The following is a 23,662-nucleotide window of genomic DNA, read 5'->3' as shown; positions in this document are numbered from 1 at the left end:
AAAGAAAGGTCCAGGATCAATGAAAAGCACGAAGAGAAATTTCATTACTTGCTAGAAAATTTACACAGACATTACAAAAGAAAGTTTTCCAGGGGGACTAAGAGGGTAATTGTCGCCAAGGCTAAAATGGCGACAAGAGCAAAAGAAACGAAAAAGAAACAAGGAGGCATGCAACTAGACCTCCGGCCTCGAGGAGCTAGGAGTCGAAGCCGGCTTGATCCCGAGATACGCCAAGATCTTCTTCGTGTTGGGCTTGGCTGCCTTGATCGCCGACCTCCATCTCGATCGCTCTATCCGATCGGTGTCGCCAACCTTCGTCCAATCAAGCGTCCGTTGGCTGTCGCGCAACCGGGGCAACAAGTATTCTCGACGAAGCAACCTTCATATTCTCCTCGACGCATCTTCAATCCAAGGTCTTCCGACGAATTGAAAAGCTTGGCAAGGGCAAGGAAAGTCGAAGGTTCCTCTTTCTTCGGGAAGAAGTAGGGGAACAACGCCGACAAACCTGCACTGGCATTGGCCACGCCTTCACGAATTTCACGCCCATGAAACTCCAGAAGAGAAAGCGCGTCAAGGAGAGGGTCATTGACGGGATTCTCCAGATCAAAATCTTGGTTTGTTTGGGCTGCCACACGAGACAAAACATTAGTCGAAAACCAAGAAACAGGAAGCACAATAAAATCGAAGGGATTGATGATATTACTCAGCGTACGTCGACTTTGCGACTTCAAACGCTTGATGATCCCTTGCTCACGTGCAGCTTGTGCAGCTTTCTGCTCATCTAAGGCAGATTCAGCATCTTTGAGCCTTTTCTCAGCTTCCTCGACACTAGCAGCCTTTGCTTTGGCATCATCAGCCTCAGCTTTAGCTTCGCTAGCGGCAAGTTCGGCTTTCTCGCGAGCTGCCTCACTGTGCTCTAGTTTGTGAGCAAGTGCGTCGGCACGCTTGTTGGCCTCTGCAAGTTTATCTATCAAAATAAAAAAGGGGAAAGAAAGATCAAAAAATTGCGACAAACAAAAAGGAGCAAAATTCAGGAAGAACAGTAAATATAGAAGTTATTACCTTCGGCTCTGCTGGCATACTCGCGGTACCCAATAAATTGGGACCCGATGCGGATAAGATCCTTGATCATAGGCTGTCAAAAAAGAAGAACGAAGGGGAAAACATCGGCATTAAAAAAAAAGTAAGGGTCTACAAACGCAAAATAGAAGAAATATAGACATCGACAAACTTACATCATCCAAGAGCTGCGACGAAGAGCTGCTCAATTGAGGAGGAGGCTCAACGATCATTTCAACCCTTGCCCTTTTCGGCGAAGGGACAAGGGGGCTCGAAGGAGGAGTAGATGTATCAACATTTTGTTGAGGAGGCGACGATTCTTCTCCTTCAACGGGCTTCTCCGAAATAACTAAAGTGTGTGACGTGCTCGTCCGAGGAGCTACGTCACGAGGTGGTACTTCTTCCTCGTCATCACTGCGAGTAAGGATCAATAGCATAAAAAGCAAGACAAGAAAAAACTTCGACTACGTAAATAAGAGAAAATCAAGGTAACTTACGAGCCGACGAGGGATGCAACATAAGGATCATAAGTCGCCTTCGGATGGGAAGGAACAACTTCCTCGGCTTTGGATGTGCCGGAATCTTCGACATCGTTCCTCTTCCTTTTCCTTTGTGGGGAAACAGCGGGAGGAGGAGATTGGATCGACGTAGTGTCCTCGGAAGATCCCGCGTACTTTCGAGAATCCACGGGATCATTCACAAAGGACGGAGCTTCTTGATTGTCGTCGGTAACAATGCCCATTTCTTCGACTTCTCCATCCTCAGGAAGAGGAGGAAGGGAAGCCATAGTAGGGTGATTCTACAAGAAAATAGCGGCAAAGGGAAAAATAGAGAGATATCAATGCAATGAGATGCAGGGAAAATTCAGAACAAGATAAAAATTCGAGAAGACAAAATACCTCGGGGAGAGGATTGGTGGAGTCTGTAGGGTTCCACGCGACAAGAGGAAGGAATAGGATCCCTCTTGCTCAGCGAGGTAATTCTTCGAATAAGCTTCTCCAAGTCCTTCACGTAAAGATCATTGGAGAGCCTATTGGCGTCATTGGCACCGGAATACGTCCAAAGGGGATTTTTGCGAGCCCGAAGAGGCCGCACTCTAATCCTAAGAAAATAGGCAGTGATTTGAACACCAGATAACTCCTTGCCTCGAGTATTTTGGAGCTGATGAATACGAGACATAAGAGCTTCTGTCGCCTTCTTCTCTTCTTCGGAAGCTTCGGCGTCCCAGGAGTAGCGGCGTTGAATTTTTGCGTTTCCGTCGAAAGGAACTATGTTGTGTTCCACGGAATTGGCGCTTTCTTCGTGTATATAGAGCCACCTTTTGCGCCATCCTTGGACAGCAGTCGGAAATTTGACGTCGAAATAATCGACATCGGTTCGGACACAGATAACTACACCACCTATGTTGTAGGTGGCGTTGTGAGCGCCATTGCGGCGAAGGCAGAAAATGCGCTTCCAAAGAGCCCAATTAGGAGCGACTCCAAGAAAGCATTCGCAAAGCGTGATAAAAATATAAATGTGAAGGATGGAATTGGGGGTCACCGGTGCAGCTGAATCCCATAGACAAAGAGAAGACCGCGGAGGAAATCATGGATTGGGGTAGAGAGGCCGCGGATGAGATGATCAACGAAACTAACCCGGTACTCCATTGGAGGCTTGGGGTAGCTTTCTTCGCCGGGAAAGCGGATGGCGTCTTCCTTCTTCATCGGCCGAGCCTCTTCAAGCATATTGACATCTTGGTTGGAGATTTTGGATCTCTCCCACTCAAGATCCTCGCCGGCCATCTTGGATTCCGGAGTGCCGTGGCGGGTGAGTCGCGTACGCGGTGGCATCAACAAGACCGGAAAAGTAGTGTTCGTGCGTGCCGAAGATCAGCAAGAGTTGGGCGCAGAGGAGTTTTTGCAGAGGGGAGCAGATGTGCGGCGCAAGCGAAGGAGTGGACGGAGGTTGAAGAAAGGTTTATACAGGCTTCGGGAGAAGTAATGAACCGTTGGATGAAGAAATCGTGTGGTGAAAAGAGATCCAGTAGATATGAGGGTAAAAAGGTATTTTTACGGAGATGGAATGGAACAGGCGTTACCGAACGTGCGCCAGGAAAAGCGGAGGACGTGTGTCCCCCACTTGCACGACGTGTCAACGTGGTGGGAACAATGGACCCACAAGGCAGAAAAATCTCGATCATTAATAGAGCTGAAGAAAATTTGACAAAGGAAAATATGTCGACAAGAAAAATAAAAAGAGAATGGCGACAGGATAAGTTATTTGCATACTTCGGGAGCCTTTGGTCAGAAACAAGTTTTTGCCCAAATACTCGGGGGCTACTTCGATAAAAGTAAAGTTTCGACTATGGCAAATATAGAAATTGTGGGAGCCTACAACCAAGCACAAGTTCTTGGCTGTAGCCTCGGGGGCTACTCCCATCGGGAGCGCTGTTCGCGCACCCGAGAGATAAAAAAAAAGAAAGAAAAGAGAGAGAAAGAATATCGGGAGATAATGGCAATATAGCGACAAGGTGGACTAAAATGTTGAGCCTACAACCAAGCACAAGTTCTTGGCTGTAGCCTCGGGGGCTACTCCCATCGGGAACGCTGTTCGCGTGCCCGATGAAATATAAAAAGGAAAAAAGAAAGAAAGATAGAAAAGCAAGAGAGTATATTTCGAGTTATAATTAACTCTACATATACTCCCATCGGGAGATTAATATAAGTCATATTTGACTCGATAAAATGTGCCATTCCAACAGCCGGAAAAGCACTCGACAATATATTCTCGTAACGCCAAAGTTGCGATCAATTTCCGAATGCCGCAAATTTGCGAAGGTAAGACCCCGCATCCATTCTCGCTGGGCGTGGCATCGCCGAAGATCGCGCTCTCGTTACTTTTATCCGTATCAACAGATACGAAGAAAAATCCTAACGGACGCGTTAGGTACTCGATAAATTTGACCGGGACTCGACGAATGGTAAGACCTTAAGCGGCACCCGTCGAAGTTTGCACCCAGTATCCCGAGATCATGTCCAGGGACGTGATCTTGAAGTAGGTTTTTGCGGATTGCCACCAGAGCAGCTTAACTAGTACCCGATCCGTCGATGAACTAGCCCCAACTACCAATATCCCCGTACAATATAGAAATTTATATAAAGAAATATAGAAAAGTTTAAATTGTTGAATAAGAATAGCAAAGGAGATTTTCCCCGATTCTACGATTCAAGCAAAATCTCGGGGCTATCGACATAGGCATCCCAAATGGGCCTGCCAAAGATAGTACCCGGGGTTTAACGAAGGCCCACTACCCGAAGAATAAGAAGGTTCGAGAGCCCAAGATATATTAAGGAAAGTAGAATTGTAATAGGAAGTGTTGTTTGTAAATATGGCGGGATGAGTTAGAAACCGTCCCGGACTCTGTAACTTGTACAAAACGAAACCCTCGGCTCCACCTCTTATATAAAGGGGGGGTCGAGGGACGAGGAGATCATCGAATCATTGTCTGCAAACCCTAGTTTTCATAATCGTCGAGTACTTTTCGGCTGAAACCTTCGAGATCTACTTGCCCTCTACTTCCAACTAAACCCTAGCCTACAATCCATAGGCATTGACAAGTTAATCCCTTGTCATTGAGGACCACGTATCGTCTTCACTAATGTTGCCCAACTAGGATAGATGCCATCAGCTAAATAATATGGTTTGTCATATGCATTGCCATTGATTTCATAGTAAACCACTAGAGCATTGCCTTCAACAAGCCTGGAGAATACCGGGGAGCGGTGGCGCACATCGATGTCATTGTGGGAATCGGCATGCTAAAGGAAGAGTGCCAAATCCACAAATCTTGTGATGCAACTGCCTCAAGAATGAATATGCATCCCTCTGTATGCTCGCTATATCGCCTCGACATACGAATGGACAGTTCTTCCACTCACAATGCATGCAATCTCTGTTGTCAATCATTCTCAGAAACTCTAGTGCCTCGTTGATCGATAACAGTTAGGCAATGTCGGCAACTATTGCCTCTCCCAAGTAAACGTAGCCAAACACCGCAATCACGGTTCGAAAAAAACTTGTACATCGCATCAAGACATGTGGTCTCACTCATTCGCAGTACTCATCGATGAGATCACTTGGTACTCCATATGCAAGCATAAGAATATCCGCGGAACACTTTTGATAAGAGGTGAATTCTAGCTTATCAGTGGCATCGGGCTTGCATCAAGAAGGGGTTATATAGTCCCTGACGCCTCGTAGAATAGTCAAGAACAAGCCTCTTGACGTCCAAAAGTGGCGCTGGAACTGGGTTGCATTGACTTTGTGGGGTCGAAGTAGTCCTGCTGCAGCCGATAGTGGCCATCGTCTCGATTGCGCCGCATTGCCCCTGTGACTGTGAGGCCTCATCGAACCCTTGCACCAGCTTCTGTCTCGGATGTGGTCATGGATGAGGAAGGCCACAGTAACCATGAACTCTAAAGAGCCATTCGACTCCTCATCCGACGAGATGGTTATGATGTTGTTGTAGAAGTACTCGATCAACTTGCTCAGGTCCATCTGCATGCAACAAGGATGGATCAATGGCTAGTCTAGATGACGCAAATGCCCGAAAATGGTCTAGGTTGTTGTACCTCAAAATCGGCACCGCAATTGGACGAACAGGTCCTAGGAATCGATGCCGGTGGTCGGGACCGAGCAGACGAGCAGCAAATAAGGTCCTAGAACGATGATGGCGAGTGCTCTCTAGGACGCTGCCACCAATGGCAGCCCTCTAGCGAGCTACGACCCGGATAGAGGGTGCCGATGGCGACGGGCAGGGCATGCAGCGGCGGCTCTCGAGGATTGCAAGGGGATGAAGGGGCATGATTTGATGGCTACTTGGTTGGCATCACTGGCAAGCGGGCACTAGGTTAATTGAGGGGTTCACACGTGGGCGCGACACAATTCAAGCATAAATTTGGACCGCGAATGCGTCGACACGGACATATCAATCACTATGCATTGAGCCATTGGGCTTGGGTTTTATCTATTTCGTTTATGTGCGGACCAAAACAAACACGTTTGATCCGTTTGCGTCGGTCCACTGGCGATGATGCCCTAAGATGCCAGCTCTCGTTGCCCCATCATAGGAAGATCTTGTTGGACTGCCATTGAAAATCGGGCGGATTTCGTTGATGGGGGATCACCAATCTTGCTAAAAGACACCAGAGAAAGACTACCGGGCTCCCTCCACGAGCATTGCTCACCACATCCTCCCACGATGGCGATTGGGAGGACGAGATCAGGAGGAGGGCCGCTAGGGTTTCCCCATGTCAGCCCAGGAGAGGACAACACGGGGGACTTGATGGATGACAACGCCGCTGGACGTTTTCTAAATTCATTACATGCCTATAGCCCTAGATAGATCATTCCCGTTGCACTAAAATGCTCAAGATGAATCGAATCCGCTGAAGTGATGCATCAACGCGGACATATCAATCACTATGCATTGAGCCATTGGGCTTGGGTTTTATCTATTTCGTTTCTGTGCGGACCAAAACAAACATGTTTGATCCGTTTGCGTCGGTCCACTGGCGATGCCCTAAGATGCCGGCTCTCGTTGCCCCATCATAGGAAGATCTTGTTGTAGTGCCGTTGAAAATCGGGCGGAGTTCGTTGATGGGGGATCACCAATCTTGCTGAAAGCCACCAGAGAAAGACTACCGGCCTCCCTCCACGGGCATTGCCCGCCACATCCTCCCACGATGGCGATTGGGCGGACGAGATCGGAGGAGGGTCGGACGAGATCAGGAGGAGGGTCGCTAGGGTTTCCCCATGTCAGCCCAGGAGAGGACAACACGGGGGACCTGATGGATGACGACGCAGCTGGACGTTGTCTGAATTCATTACATGCCTAGAGCCCTAGATAGATCATTCCCGTTGCACTGAAATGCTCAAGACGAATCGAATCCGCTGAAGTGACAAGCCATGAAAGACAGAGGATCATGAAGAGTTCACAAGTATGCCGAAACGTGCAAGCAAACCAAACAAAAAGAAAGAAAAAAAATGGCAGAGTACACACTACACCTTGCTTCCTTGTGACAATACATGACGTCCAAACTCGATAGAGAAACTCAGGTTGCTTTTTGGTCGTTAAAACCAAAACGTCACAGGGGGGAGAAAACGAAACTGCCCTAAAGATGGGATACAAGACCAAAGCACACAACTAGCTACACTTGATCGCTTGACGAGGGGAAGCAGATTTTCGAAACGCATCGTGTGCCCTAGGCGCGCGCAGAAGATTAAACGGAAGATCGAGGCTGTGCTCCTGCCGGCAGCAAACGGGATACGCCGATTGATTGATTACTCACCTGCTCGATCATGCAGAAACTCAGTCAAAAGAGTGCGCACCAAGACAAGATGTGAGTAAAAGCGTAAAACCACGATGTTTTGTTTCTGTACGTTAATTAGGTATACGTACCGCCGTTGGGGTAGCGCGCCGTTGTGGGGATGGACATGGAGAGCAGCGTCTCGTCCCGGTGGCCCATATACCACGGCCTCCCGTCGACGCTGGTGTCGTCGCGCGGACACTCGTCGAAGAAGCGGCGCAGCGGCTTCTCCTCCGTGGTGACCGACGAGGCAGCGCCAGCGTCCGGCTTGTCCAAGCTGAGGTCGGCGCCGAGGGCCAGGCAGTGCTGCCGCCGCCTGGCCATGGCCTCCGCCTCCTCCTGCTCCTGCTGCCTGGACTGCCCGTAGCCGTAGCCGCCGCCGCTCGGGAAGAAAGGGGAAGCGGAGTACTGCTGCTGTGCCTGTGCGTACCTGTGGTAGGATGGAGGTGGCGACGGGGCGTCGAGATGGAGCTGAGCCGCAGCGCGAGCGGCGGAGGTGTCGGGACGGGTCTGGTAGTGGCCGTAGCTGGAGGGCGTGTCGGCCGGCACCGGGGGCGAGATGGAGAGGGCGGAGGGGCGGTAGGCCGCGCCTGGCGGGGCTGGGGCGGGGGAGGAGACGGTGGAGGTGGAGGACATGGGTTCCACAGGCTTTCTTGAACGGTTCTTGCCGCGGTGCATGTGCCTGTCGCAGTACTTGGACTCCCCGTACGCCTCCCTGGAGCAGCGCCACTTCTTGCCGTCCGTGCGCCGGCACCGACCGGGCTCCGGGTCCTCCGGCTTGCGCGCGTACTGCGCCCCCATCCCGTAGAGCCCCCACCCAACTGCGCACACGAATCAAGATGAGAGAGCATCAGTCGGTTAACTAATGGCGGTGCATGAATCAAGATGAGAGAGCAAGTGGTAAACAGCAAGATCAGGGCGGAGGGCACGTACGGGAAGGCTGGGGAGGAGGGAAGCAGCTGCCGAGGCAAGGGGCGGTGTCGACGGCGGCGGCGTCGTGGTGGCGGAGCGGGATGACGAGCTCGTGAGGCACCTGCGAGCCGGCGGCCATGTACTTGTAGATGAGCGCCTGATGCTCCAGCTCGCGCCACTGCGACGCCGTGAACAGGCATCTCCCGCTACCGCCGGCTTGCCCTCTCAGCATCATCTCTCCCTCTTCAGCTCAGACCCCAACCACACAGCACCACAAGTGTTTGTGAGCTCAAGAGGAGGCAAGGCAGTGAAGTCGATCTAGCTCAGGCTCAAGGTACAGATAGAGGCAAAGGCATGGGATGCGCAAGGAGTTTAATGGCGGTCGCCAGTGCTACAGGGTTGTGGCTGTGTCAGGAGGAGAGCGACTGAGCTGGGTGTGTTGACAGACACATATGAGGGCGCGTCAGGATGCTTGCGATGTGGGGTTGAGGAGGTCTGGTGGGGAATTAAGGTGAGGTGGTGGTGCGCAGTGGACAGTGGTGCAGAGGATGGGTCACTTCGGCCAGTGTTGAGGTCAGGCGCAGAGGTAGAGCCTGCATCCTGCAGTGGCAGCAGCAGCAGCAGTGCAGGCTGTGGCACTGGCACCTGACGATGCCGCTGCTGCCTGCGCGCGTGGGTGGGTGAGGAAAGAAAGAGGGCAGCGCACCCAGGCCAGGCAGGGCGGCAGGTTTTCAACTCTCAATGCCTGCCAAAGCAGTGGGAAACGGGACGGTCAGCACTCAGCAAGAGGGGACGGTCATGACCTAGCACAGCAGATGCTCTTTGCTGCTCCTCTTCCGCTTTGTCATAGTAGAACGCATGCTAAGAACCGGTTCCATATTTTTTTAGATCTTAAGCTAGTTCTCAGCTAAGATTTACTTCGTGATTTGTGCTAGTTTTTAGTTGTAATACAGGTTGTAACTGAAATTTGATAATATCATCTACACATTTTTTAAAACCGTTTAGAGCATCTTCTCCAAAGCATCCCAAACCACGCCGGATTGAGCATTTGGGGGACTTGTTTTATTCGTGCCGCGTTTGGTGGACGTCGCTCTCCAGCCACGTCCCCCAAACACCGCCCCAAACATTAAAAATACGGAGTACTTCTTTTTCAACATAGAACCATTCATCAAATATAGCATATGAATAAAAAATGTTTGCGAGGATTATTTTCTAATTAAAATACAACAAACAATAAAACAAGTAAACAAATCTATACCTAATAATAAAGGAGCTAAGGTTTCTGCCAAAAAGTTTCGTCAACGCTTTTTTTGGGACCGATTTACCCTCCCACCAAATCGCATAATACGTCAAAATGCCATAATACCCGGTTCACTTCATAATGTTCATCTGTGTTTTTGGAGCTTCCTCCTCTCGCGCCTCTGGCTACCATCCCATGCCATGCGTCGCTCCATGCCAACAAATCGAGCGCCCCACTGACGAAGCGCCCACCACCGCATCCAGATAGAAGCTCCCATCCACCAGATCGACCACCTGACGAGCTCCATGTTGTATCTGATGCGAACCTGGCGTCGCTCGCACCCTTCAAATGCGCAGTGGAAGTGCCAACTGTGCACGGAGCCAACCTCCTCGCGAGATCCTACCTGTTGCTTGTGCCCAGAAGAAACATGGCGAGATCCGCTTGGCTAAACTGCGACCAAAACAGGATCTGCTGCTCGAACCATGGCAATACACGGCTCATGCTCAAAGCGGACAAGCATGGACATGTTCATCCCCGATCCCAAATTATAGAGCTCAATCTAAAAATTCAGCTGAGGGAATGGTATGAGCGGTGGATTTTGGCTTCTGAATTGAAGTTTCTCTTGATTTGATACAACATTTGTTGTTCAATTTGAAACCGGGAGAGATTGCGAGAAGGGCAAGAGAGAATTTGGAGAAGTTCCGGTAAAAAAAACTCAGGGAAAAAGAGGACCTGCAGTATGCGAGACCCATTGTGATGGATAGCTAGCGCTGGGGTGCATCGCTCAATGGGCCATCGTGTGTCACGCTGAAAAGGATAGTACTTGCATCAATGAATGGGCCATAAGCCTATAATTACGAAAGCACTTGCAGGCAACTGATTAAATCGGGTTGAATAGTCCCACATCGTTTCCTTATGATGAATACCACCGATTTATATACTTGTAATTTACTTGGAGTATCAGAGAGGTGAAACAACATGAAGTAGCACAATTATTTGATCAGACTGTCCGAAAAAGTCTGGCAGACTGTCCGAGACGTACCGAACAGATCTTCCTTTCTTCTTCTCTCTACGATACGAAAGAATCATATGATTTCAGGCGGAGAGCACGGTCGCAAAGGGATGCAGTCGGTCAACAGCCTGACCAGGACGAACAGATCTTCCTTTCTTCTTCTCTCTACGATACGAAATAGCTTCGGGTTAGGATCCTGCCGAAATTAGGACGGCAAGTAGCGGATTTTTTTTATTTTTTTTATGAGCCCGCGGCCTGCCTGGCCTAGGATAGAACTTGACCCGGTTGTGAATATGATATACGGCTAGGAGATGGAGATATATGGGTAGATTATATTGAGAACAAAAGTAAATATTTTTTAACAGATTCTATAATAGCAAATTTAATAAATATGAAGTTGAAATTATGCATAGAAAATTATATAAAAAGATAATACAAACTAGAGATTGTGATAAATAGTAGACCAGATTTAATTATTTTATTCTTGGCAGTACAGTTGTGAGTATGTGGGCTCACGGAGCGCGCTGTTAAGAGTATGATGACCAAGCTCATCGCCTTGGGATTGATCATCTTCATTGTGAATATGTAAACAATTAACCATCATCGATGATGTTGGCAAAGAAGTGAAGTGGCAACACAGATTTATTTTAGTACATAATTGCCCAAAATTAGTGTATCTACACACCAAAATATATCTAGATATATTTGTTTTGGATAATTATTTTAAAACAGGGGGAGTAGTACTTATACTTTTTAAAGGAAATTCCAGAGGTTGGCTTATCTTAACCATCTTTTTAATACTTATTAAACGGGTAGATTGATTGCGGGACATAAATTTGGCTTGTGCCGACTACATCAAAAGTTTATCCTAACCTCGTGGACTTACTTGAATTTGAAGGGACGGCGATGATGTAGGAGTGGACGAATGTGCATCTCTGTCAAACATTTTTCTTTCTCCAGTGCACGTCGCTTTGAATATGAGAAAACATGAGCACCTTCCTTCATGGTGGCATGGAGGAGAAGTGTTCAGTTCGCTGGAGCGATTGAGTTTTAGCTTATTCCGGTGCAACGCACGGGCACTTTTGCTATAATAAATAAAAATTGTACGGTTTAAAGGTTTATATAGAATTTTCGATTAATCAAATTTCTCCATCATATAATTTTTTAAAATAAATATAAAGCCGTAGCAACGCACGGGCACTTTTGCTAGTATAATAAATAGGGCTAGATGCTACATCAAGGTGCCACGGTATTTCCTTTGATCCTCCACAAATGCTCAACGAGATCAGCTTGAAGTTGTTCATGAACATTGCTGTCACGGATCTCTCAGAAGAGATCAGACGCTCAAACGGCCGGCAGATCCAGCGGCGGCGGAGGGGTGGGAGGCGCGGAAAGGAATGAGCGACGAGAAAAAAAGGTGCGAATCAACGGTTTATGCAACACGCCGCCGACATGTGGGAGCACGGGTCGCTTCGCGTCGCTTTTCGTTGTGTCCGGCGTGCACGGTGCGTCCCCTGTGGGACGGGGACGGGCTCGAAGCGCCGGACACCGTATCGAGGCGCGCTGCACAAAATTGGGCTTTGGGGGACGCGGCTGGAACTTTTTGTCCGGCGTGCCTCAAATTGCTTTAGGGGACGCGACTGGAGATGCTCTTAGGGCATATCTCCAGCTGTCTCCGTCGCACACGTCATTTGTGTCAGGCAGTGGATGCCGAAATGTTCATCAGGCCATGATTGTCCGTTTGTGTCACGTAGATCTAGCGACCCGATATATTTTAGTAGCAAATACTTTTCATCGCTTTTAGTTGCAAGATAGATACATTTACGTAGATTTATGCATAATTTGGAGATGCCCTTAAACATTATAATTATAACCTATATCAAAGTTGACCCCTTATGCTGAAAGGAGACTTATTTGGGTACTGTTGATGGATGCTTTTCCTTCAATCAGGTTTTACCACGTTTGCTTTTTCTACTGTAGATCCGATTCCTGTGGAGTAGATCTAAAAGATTAATTTCGGTTTTTCTTTTTTTCTTAGGTGTAAAATTTCTACTTACCGGCAGGCTTCCGGTGGTTTCCTTCTATCTTCCCGGTAGCCCTTTAAATTCACAGCACGATTTGCTCCGGTGATTCCGGTCTTCCAGTTTTACTACTACGTGTCACCTGCATGATAAGCGGCACGGTCAAAGCGGTGCCCACGAATCGCACTTTCCAACCAGCGAACTCCACCAGCAGCTTTGTCCCTATTTCTCCCTTCTTCTCTTATCTGTTCTTCTTCTCCATTGACCTGCCACATCCTACCTGAGGCCTCTGACGGCGCGAGCTCCCCATGGCGGCCAGCCTCTCCTCTACCTCCAAGCCACCACTTACCTGATGCGCTAGCCTTGCTCCCATCTTCTCATGGCGGCGCGGCCGAGGCGAGTAGAGTTCGCTTCGAGAATCACACGGAGGAGCGGAACAGCGTCGCGGCGTCCGTGATTCTTCGAACAGGATCGACGCCGAGCCGTGCCGACGCGCAGCAGCGTCGGAGTACTTCGCAAGTCGCCGGAATCGTGGTTATGGCCGGCGGCGGTGGAGGAGACCGACGCGGCCCCGGCCGGCAAGCAGGAGGTCTGAGGCCGCTCCTCCTCCTCATTCCCCATCTCGGAGGCCAACATCAGAAGACACCTACCGCTCTGCCCAATCTCCCCGCACTTCCCATGTCCGCCGCCCTGCAGCCCTCCGTCAGACCTGATGTAGATGATGTCCCCCGCCCTGCAGCCCTCCGTCAGACCTGATGTAGATGATGTCCGCCGCCGCGTCATGCTCGGTTCTGCTAGGATGCTCGCCTCGGTGGCGGCGAAAACTTCGGTGCGTACTCCACCTCGCCGCCCCTGCCCGTGTGGACTGCATCCTCAACGCCCAGGTACTGCCCCCTCTACTTCTCATTGTCTGAATAAGATACTTCAAGCACCGGGGCGGCGCTGAGTCCTTGAGGGGCACAGTGTACATCTCGGTGACAAGCGACTAAATTGGCCGCCTCCACGGGGATGGAATCTAACTCAGACATCATGCCGCCCACTTTGGAGTACACCCATGGCACGCCATTCTTCTGATGGGTGATGCTACCGCACTATTTAGTCTTCTCTCAGTGCTATTTAGAGGAGATGATGGTTCTATGGACGATTTACTCATGGAGATCGTTTTTTGGATTGCAGGTGTTGCGACACACGTTTTTTCTTGCAAAGAGAATGCCTGGGGTTTTAGGCTTTTCCATCCGTGATCCACTCTTTTGTTTGAAGTTTCTGAATTTCCCGTTAGTGACTATTTTTCCTTTCTGTTATAACTCGTGTCATGTTTTATGTTGTTCATATTGTTAATAGATGTGGTCTTTTCTGTTCCTATGAAGGTATGTCTTGCTCTATTATTTTATCCCTTTCCATCTCGATTCTCCTACCTACACCAGTTCATTCTAAATTGGTATAATCAAGTTCAGAAGTATAGAAGATTGATATTTGGTAAAGGTAGTTGTTCACCTCAGTTCTTCACCTTAAATCAGAAATATGCTCTGCCATTTAGTTGACTTTGTGCTGTTAATTAAATAGTTACCCATCTTATGAAATTGTATTCCTAGGAAGTATAGACCGCTCTCTCAAAGGAATGCAAAATAATTTGACATGTGTTACTTCAGCTGGCTTTGTTCTGCTGTAGTATGCTGGAACCCATAGAAACGTGAGCTTCATTTTTGGCATGATTCCAATTTCTACAGCTCCATACATGTCTTGCTACTCAAGAGAGGCAAGCAGCAGTTGTTGTTAACTTAAGGGGAAGACGTCCGGAGAACTTATTCGTACTGATTACTTCGATCGTTAGATCATCTTACCGTATTTTATTCGGTCTTTAATTAGTTGCACTGGATTATTACCTGACTGAATGTTCCCCGCATTACGATTTTCCTGGTCTGAAGTAGCACGAAATTCAGTTGTTCATCTGACTTACCACAGAAATTACGTTTAAAAGAAAGTATTTTACTGGTGTAATTGTGTTTTCGGTGAACATTTTCCATTTGAATAACTGTGCTGCAATATCGAATCGACTACTTTAATCCTAGCTGAGGGGATAAAATCTGTTAATAAGGAATGGCGAAAATATTTGATTATATATTATTCAGGCTAGCTTACCTTCTTCGCTGTACATTCTATCTATTTCATCACCTTCAATTGATTTAGCCAGCTTAGTTTTCATAGCATTGATGGTATCACATGTTTCATTTAAGCACACGAAATCCTCATGCGGTACCTAACGTATCTTTTTCTATTTTATGCTACTATGTATGGGCAAACATATTGAACATACATTGTATGGAATAAAAATCATGCAACGCTCCAGCTCCTTATTTCTCAACGGTCCCTCTTTCTTTGCAGATCTTAGTCTTTTTTATGTCACTACTAGCAGCAGAGAGGATTTTTTATGTTCATATAATGGTCATCCTGTGCAAACAGATTGCTTCTCTGTTGCTATACAGTTGCTTATTTTTTCTCAAATTTCAAGTTTTAAAACAGTCTTCCATTTATTTCTGAAGTTCAGATGTCATTGTAGAACCTCATGCTTATATGAATATGAGACAACTTAATCCTGCCTTCCAGTGTCCAATATACAAAATAGAATAATATGCAATCAATTATTAACTGTGAGATTTAACCTTCACTTACCAAGAACACACAAGTCTGTACTTATGTTGTTCTGTTGGCATGGAATGGTATAATCATTTGCTATTTCCATGACAACTGGTTTTATTTCAAGTAACCTTCAAAGCCATTTTTATGGTTGTAGCAATATTATACCAATGTTGGTTTGTTCACACTAACACCAACAAGTTGTCATGGTTAAGCAGAATATTGATTCTGTGGTTGTTGAGATGATTCCCGACAGAAGGAACAACCTTCTGTTTTTTTTCCTGTTTGTTGTACCCCTTTGCTTGGACATGTACAACCACTGCGCCTGTTGTTATTCTGATCATATGCATCTCTTATCTTTGATGCACTATATGACTCACGCTCTGAAAAATATGCTGATGCACCTTACTTGGCACATTTTACTGTAGTTTGTCCTACTAATAGTGTGGCCAGTGCAATGAATGATGTGGTTTTCTCTAGAATTCCTGGATATGCAAGGGAATTTGATTTTTTTTAGTTTTGATACTATTTGCAACAAGTTGGACTATGTGGCTGATGCAGATTAATGTATCCTCCAGAATTTCTTGGTAATGTGAATTTTAGTAACTTTTCATAAGATTTCTTTGAAGTTTGGGTGTCCCGATAATGCTATTGAGAATATCAATAAATCCATTGGGTTATGCACTGATACCCATCTCATGGTCATGAGATTAGGCGAATGTGTCCTTCAGGCCAATATCAGAATTGCAGGCTATAAAGATGAGGGTGTCTGCACATTCATAATAGTGTTGAATGCACCCTCTACAAAATGGCCATTCACATTACCATGTCGGCTATCCGAGGTGAGATACTTGACATGGTCGGTGTTTACTTGATGAAACTCATATTTTCTCATGAGCGTTGTCATTTCGAGTACCGTCAAAGAAAGAATAAAGGTATTTGTGATAGACGAAACTGATGCACCATCTATGGAGACAAGTAACGTTATATACCAAGAAGTGCTTGACCACCTCTAGAGATATTGGCTGCAATCTACATTTACATGTATAATTAATGATATCCCCGCATTTTCAATATGATAGTGTTTGCACTCAGGTAACTAATATCTTTTCGTACTCCACTTTCAGGGTCTACTTTGTGCAGAGAGAATCGGACTGCCCATTTCAAGTGCACTCAATTATGGAATGCCATTTCCTGCTCCTTCCTGTTGAGGGTCTATTTAGTGCAGACAGATCACATGGGCCAGTTCAACCCCTAACTGTGAGTATTGTCTTAGATTGAAGATTTTTGTGATAGCAATGCTAGGACGGCAATCTTACATGTCATTTATGTTGATATGTAGCTTTGAAACGCACGCATGATCAATAATTTGTATGGAAGTATTTTATAATGATGATGGTGAAGTAAACAGATAATCAAACTCAAGAATAATGAGGTTTGTTGTACCAAAACTGATCGAAGAGCGCACAAGCATATGGAATCATCGATTAAACATATCTTCTGCTATGTCGAAGGAGGAAAGGATTCCCCGCAAAAAAAAGGAGGAAAGGATTCCCCGCAAAAAAAAGGAGGAAAGGACTATGATTTATTATGACGAGGAAGCAGAGCGGAAGTGATCACTGGAAATGTGCTTTGTACTAGGCTAGACATAATCTAATCTTCTTCTGTCTTATTTACGTCAGGCTGTTCCATCAACTATGTATTGGATTTGAATAAAGATTAGTACCACTGGCTAATTCCTACTCCCCTCCGTTCCTAAAAAGTTCTGGCAGTCCACTTTAAACTGCCAAAATGTCTTATATCAAGAAACTGAGGTAGTACTACTCGGGACTGTATAAATTATAGAAATGTGGCGTGTTCCTTGCAACAGGCTAACGGGCAATAAGATCTAAATAAACACGATACTAGCTAAACTCCACTTCTGTGTATGGTAGCATATTCTAGACAACACTAACTGTTTTTAACAGTAAAAAGTTCCTCAAAACCCTAACAAACATTGATACCATCCCACGGGCGCGGCGTGCGCCGCGCCACACCTTCCTAGTGACATACCAATGAGAGGAGGCGCGCCAAGAACCGGTTCCATATTTTGTTTGTGCATCAAACACGAGGATGAATGGAAATATCATCGCAATTAAATTAAATGCAATAATTACCAAATTACCACTAATTGGTAAATCACATAGTTCACATCCTCGTGGTACCAAACCAAAGCTTACCATGGTGGCCTTTTTCATCCGGCATCGCTTATCAACCTGTTTTGACATCTGCCTCCTCCTTCTCCGCGATCTAACACCCTCAATGTCTCATGCAAGGTGACAAGATCATGGGACCCGGATAGGCGCAGAAGGCAGCAAGAAAGAGCACTCAACAAGAGGCTAGTGAATTCCGCCACGCGAACAATCTACACATGCACGCTCGGCCGGAGTCGGTGGAGTGCGGGTCATGATAGGATCGAGCCGAGGATATCTTCGAGGATAATGTAGGATATTACTCGTAACCGACCTAAGATTGGATCCGTAATATATTGGTAGGATCCACTTAGCGTCATAGAAGGAGAGATACTTGGTATATGTAACCCTAGTTCCTCCTCTATATAAAGGATTTGGGGATTCGTCGAGCAAACACACACATTGTTGTCTTTATTCTCTTCCATATGACTAGAGTTTTCTTGATTTTGGTCGTTTTCATCGATATAATTTTTCAACGGACGAAATAATGTGGGGATTTTTTTCAATGCGGCTCGCCGGACTGGATCAATCTCTCTGAATCGTAGAATTGGTTGGTGTCCAGGAGTCTTGGCCTTTTGGTTGCCCTATAGAAAAACGTATGAAAGCCATCTCAAGCAGCATCGCTTGGTCGCATTCGATGGCGAGAACACCGGACACAGATTCCTCGGGTGCCACTACAAGGTTCTGAGGTGCACGTTCCTACTCTTCGTTGATGATTCTTATCTTTTTTTTAAGGCAAGGTTCGGAAGGACCTAGACTATGCTGCATTAGTCAAAGCGGTGGTACAAGTTACATAAAGGGACATCAAGAAAAATAAAATTACACACAAATCCCTAGATTTTGCGTAGAGGACCTCTAAAAATATTGCAGAAAAGCAATCAGATCCCTCAACCACACCGCTACAGAGAGATGAGCTGCGCCGGCGACCACCAACATCCTCGTCGGGGACATGGCACTTGGGAGAAGGCCGGTGCCAGGCGTCGTCGCTGCATCATCAGAGAGAGGCCTCCGAAGGAGGTTGCTGCGACGCTTCTCTTGCGTCGGCCGATGCCAATCTTGGGCATCCAAGATCGATGACCATCCCGTGGTATTCTTGCACTCAAAGGATTTGTGGCCTTGGGTGGCACACTTGAAACAAGTGACATTAGAGGGTCCCGTAGAAGCCTTAGAGGAGGCGGTGGAGGACACCGTTTGCTTCATGCGACTTTGGATAGTCGGTTGCTTGGATGGTGTAGAGGACACGTCGGGCTTGACACTTGTTGTAGGAGTTGATGTAGCGAGCTTGGAGGTGAAGTATGACTTGGACTTGGAGTACTTGATGTCCTCATTCACTTGGCGCTCGGCCTTTGTTGCTTGGTGGACCAACTCAACCATGTTGGAATATGGTTGGAACTCCACAATCCTCTTCATGGGATAGTTGAGGCCATTGAAAAAACGAGCAATGGTTTGGTTCTCGGATTCTTAAATGTTTGCTCGCATCATAGTTAACTCCATCTCCTTGAAGAACTCATCAACGGTCTTGGTGCCTTACTTCAACTTTTGGAGCTTGTTGAAGAGGTCGGTCATGTAGTGTGTTGGGACAAGGCGAGCTTGCATCTCTTCCTTCATCTCTTCCCAAGTGTCAATTAGGGGTTCACCCTTTTCTTCCCTTAGAGTGAGAACTTGCTCCCACCAAGTGTTGGCATAATCCTCAAACTCAAGAGACGCCATAGCCACTTTCTTGGCACCGGAGTAGTTGTGGATGCGGAATATCTTGTCAACCTTGAGTGCCCATGAGAGGTAGGCTTCGGCATCCTCTTCAGGCTTGAACTTGGGTATTGTGAACTTGAGCCTTCCAAACATGTTCTCTTCATCCTCCAAGTTTCTTCGGCGAGGACGGATGCCTTCATCTCGTGCGGCTTGAGGTGTGATAACCCACAAGTATAGGGGATCGCAACAGTCTTCGAGGGAAGTAAAACCCAAATTTATTGATTCGACACAAGGGGAGGTAAAGAATACTTATAAGCCTTAACAACTGAGTTGTCAATTCAGTTGCACTCGGAAAAGCACTAGTAACAGGGGTGATGTGAAAGCAAGCAGTAATATGAGAGCAATAGTAACGAGTAATACGAGCAGCAAGTAATAAGAATACGCGAGGTAATGCACCAGAAAATAGTTGATACTACTTCCAATGACATAGAACGAGTATATGATGATGAGAGATGGACCGGGGTTCCCAGCGATCTACACTAGTGGTAACTCTCCAATAACAAGTGACAAGTGTTGGGTGAACAAATTACAGTTGGGCAATTGATAAGATTGAAATAGCATTAAGACAGAACATCAAGATTATTAATCATGTAGGCATGTTTTCCATATATAGTCGTACGTGCTCGCAATGAGAAACTTGCACAACATCTTTTGTCCTACCAGCCGGTGGCAGCCGGGCCTCAAGGGAATCTATCGGCTATTAAGGTACTCCTTTTAATAGAGCACCGGAGCAAAGCATTAACACTTGGTGAAAACATGTGATCCTCATACCTACGCCTTCCCCTCCAGCTTGTCCCAATTTCGTCACTTTGGGGCCTTTGGTTCCGGACATAGACATGTGCATACAACTTGTAGATACAATCTAAGCAATAATTATAGAGCTTAAATCTAAGATCATGCCACTCGGGCCCTAGTGACAAGCATTAAGCATAACAAGATTGCTCTCAATCATGTAAGGCAGCTCATGAGATCATTGTATTGAAGTACATGGGATAGAGAGTACCAACTAGCTACTGCTAGAACCCGTAGTCCATGGGGGAACTACTCACGGAGCATGATGGAGGCGGTGGCGTCGATGGAGATGGCTTCCGGGGGCACTTCCCCGTCCCGGCAGGGTGCCGGAACAGAGACTTTTGTCCCCCGAATTGGAGTTTCGCGATGGCGGCGGCGCCCCTGGAGTCTTTCTGGAGTTTCGTCAATCCGTATCGCGTTTTTAGGTCGAAAGGGCTTATATAGGCGAAGAGGCGGCACAGGAGGGGCACCAGGGCGCCCTCCCCATAGGTCGGCGCGACCAGGGGCCTGCCCGCGCGGCCCTATGGTGTGGGGCCCCAGGCCTCCCCTCTGACTCCCCTTCGGTGTCCTGGTCCGTCTCGGTGAATTATGATGTTTGGTCTTTGTTTCGTCGAATTCCGAGAATATTGCCCGAACAGCTTTTCTGGAACCAAAAACAACAGAAAACAGGAAGTGGCACTGTGGCATCTTGTTAATAGGTTAGTTCCGGAAAACGCATAAAAACATTATAAAGTGTGAGCAAAACATGTAGGTATTGTCATAAAACAAGCATGGAACATCAGAAATTATAGATACGTTGGAGACGTATCAGCATCCCCAAGCTTAGTTCCTACTCGTCCTCGAGTAGGTAAACGATAAAAAGAATAATTTCTGTAGTGACATGCTACTTACATAACCTTGATCATACTATTGTAAAGCATATGAGATGAATGCAGTGACTCAAGGCAATGATCTATAGTTGCTAACAAATAGATAACATATAGCAAAACTTTTCATGAATAGTACTTTCAAGACAAGCATCAAAAGTCTTGCATAAGAGTTAACTCATAAAGCAATAAATTCAAAGTAAAGACATTGAAACAACACAAAGGAAGATTTAAGTTTCAGCAATTGCTTTCAACTTTCAACATGCATATCTCATGGATAATTGTCAACATAAAGTAATATGATGAATGCAAATAAACAAGTATGTAAGAATAAATGCACAGTTAACACAAGTGTTTGCTTCTAAGATGGAAGGAAGTAGGTAAACTGACTCAACATAAAGTAAAAGAAAGGCCCTTCGCAGAGGGAAGCAGGGATAAAATCATGTGCTAGAGCTTTTCAAGTTTTGAAATCATAAAGAGAACATAAAAGTAAAGTTTTGGGAGGTGTTTGTTGTTGTCAACGAATGGTAGTGGGCACTCTAACCCCCTTGCCAAACAGACTTTCGAAGAGCGGCTCCCATGAAGGACATTATCTCTCACATGTACTTTAGTTTAATTTTTTTTTTTGGGTGACACTCCTTCCAACCTTTTGCTTTCACAATCCATGGCTAACCGAATCCTCGGGTGCCTTCCAATCATTCACATACCATGAAGGAGTGTCTATTTATTTTAGTTTTATTTAGAGATGACACTCCTCCCCACCTTTGCTTTCTCAAGCCATGGCCAACCGAATCCTCGGGTGCCTTCCAACATTTCACATACCATGGAGGAGTGTCTATTTGCAAAATTAAGTTGCTTACTGACGAATCGAGCAAAACATGTGAAGAGAATTATTAATGAAAGTTGATTAATTGGCGCTGGGAACCCCGTCGCCAGCTCTTTTTGCAAAATTATTGGATAAGCGGATGAAGCCACTAGTCCATTGGTGAAAGCTGCCCAACAAGATTGAAAGATAAAACACCACATACTTCCTCATGAGGTATAAAACATTGACACAAATTGAGAAGCATTTTGAATTGTTTAAAGGTAGCACACGAAGTATTTACTTGGAATGGCAGGAAATACCACATAGTAGGTAGGTATGGTGGACACACATGGCATAGGTTTTGGCTCAAGGTTTTGGATGCACGAGAAGCATTCCCTCTCAGTACAAGGCTTTGGGCTAGCAAGGTTGTTTGAAGCAAACACAAGTATGAACCTGATACAAAGCAAAACTTACATAAGAACATATTGCAAGCATTATAAGACTCTACACTCGTCTTCCTTGTTGCTCAAACACTTTTACCGTAAAATATCTAAACCTTAGAGAGACCAATCATGCAAACCAATTTCAACAAGCTCTACGGTAGTTCTCCACTAATAGGTTTAAACTACATGATGCAAGAACTTAATCATGATCTACTTGAGAGCTCAAAACAATTGCCAAGTATCAAATTATCCAAGACAATATGAGGCATTTTCTGTTTCCAACCAAATAACAATAGGTACGGTAGCTTCCAACTTTATCATGAACATTAAAAGTAAAACGAAGAACAAGTGTTCATATGAAAAAGCGGAGCGTGTCTCTCTCCCAAACAAGGATTGCTAGGATCCGATCTTATTCAAACAAAAACAAAAATAAAAGCACACAGACGCTCCAAGTAAAGCACATAAGATGTGACCGAATAAAAATATAGTTTCAATAGAAGAAACCTGATAAATTGTTGATGAAGAAGGGGATGCCTTGAGTCTTCTTGAAATATGCAGGGATGAACCACGGGTGCATCCCCAAGCTTAGACTTTTCACTCTTCTTGATCATATATAATCCTCCTCTCTTGACCCTTGAAAACTTCCTTCACACCAAACTTCTCATAAACTTCATTAGAGGGGTTAGTACTAAAAAAAAAATTTAATCCACCTTAGTCCTGTAGTGACACATTGCAAGAACTCAATAAAACATTAGCTACAGCTCTCCACGTCTAGAAAGCCTCACTTAAAGTCCACAAGAGACAATGCAAAAAAACAGAGACAGAATTTGTCAAAACAGAACAACCAGTAAAGACGAATTTTTAAGAGGTACTTCCGTTGCTCAAATCAGAAAACTCAAAACTAATGAAATTTGCGTACATATCTGAGGAATACGCACGTAAATTGGCAGATTTTTCTGAGTTACCTACAGAGAACCCTGCCCAAATTCGTGACAGATAGAAATCTGTTTCTACGCAGAAATCCAAATCTAGTATCAACCTTCTATTAGAGACTTCACTTGGCACAACATTGCAATAAAATAAAGATAAGGAGAGGTTTCTATAGTAGTAACAACTTCCAAGACACAACAAAACAGTAGCAAAATAAAGACATGGGTTATCTCCCAAGAAGTGCTTTCTTTATAGCCATTGAGATGGGCTCAGCAGTTTTAATGATGCACTCGCAAGAAATAAGAGTCGAAGCAAAAGAGAGCATCAAAAAGCAAATTCAAAACACATTTAAGTCTAACCCACTTCCTATGCATAGGAATCTTGTACACAAATAAATTCATGAAGAACAAAGTGACAAGCATAGGAAGATAAAACAAGAATAACTTCAAAAGTTTCAGCATATAGAGAGGTGTTTTAGTACCATGCAAGTTTCTACAACCATATTTTCCTCTCTCATAATAATTTTCAGTAGCTTCATGAATAAACTCAACAATATAACTATCACATAAAGCATGTTTTTCATGATCCATAAACACATAATTTTTATCAAGCTCAAAA

The 23,662-nt window shown here is 45.8% G+C and overlaps 1 protein-coding gene across 1 annotated transcript; it reads right to left on the bottom strand.

Annotated features, from left to right (window-relative positions):
- Positions 1-5,265: 5,265 nt before the first annotated feature.
- Positions 5,266-8,556, bottom strand: LOC124706794 (growth-regulating factor 2-like). Its single transcript, XM_047238470.1, has 3 exons — positions 8,343-8,556; positions 7,743-8,230; positions 5,266-5,598 (listed from the first exon to the last, which is right to left on the bottom strand). Exons 1-3 carry the CDS (start codon positions 8,554-8,556, stop codon positions 5,266-5,268), a joined length of 1,035 nt encoding a protein of 344 aa, XP_047094426.1.
- Between the last annotated feature and the right edge of the window lie 15,106 nt (positions 8,557-23,662).

Source organism: Lolium rigidum, chromosome 1 (assembly GCF_022539505.1).
Source record: "Lolium rigidum isolate FL_2022 chromosome 1, APGP_CSIRO_Lrig_0.1, whole genome shotgun sequence".
NCBI classification, from domain to species: domain Eukaryota; kingdom Viridiplantae; phylum Streptophyta; class Magnoliopsida; order Poales; family Poaceae; genus Lolium; species Lolium rigidum.
This window is presented reverse-complemented; position numbering and strand designations above follow the sequence as displayed.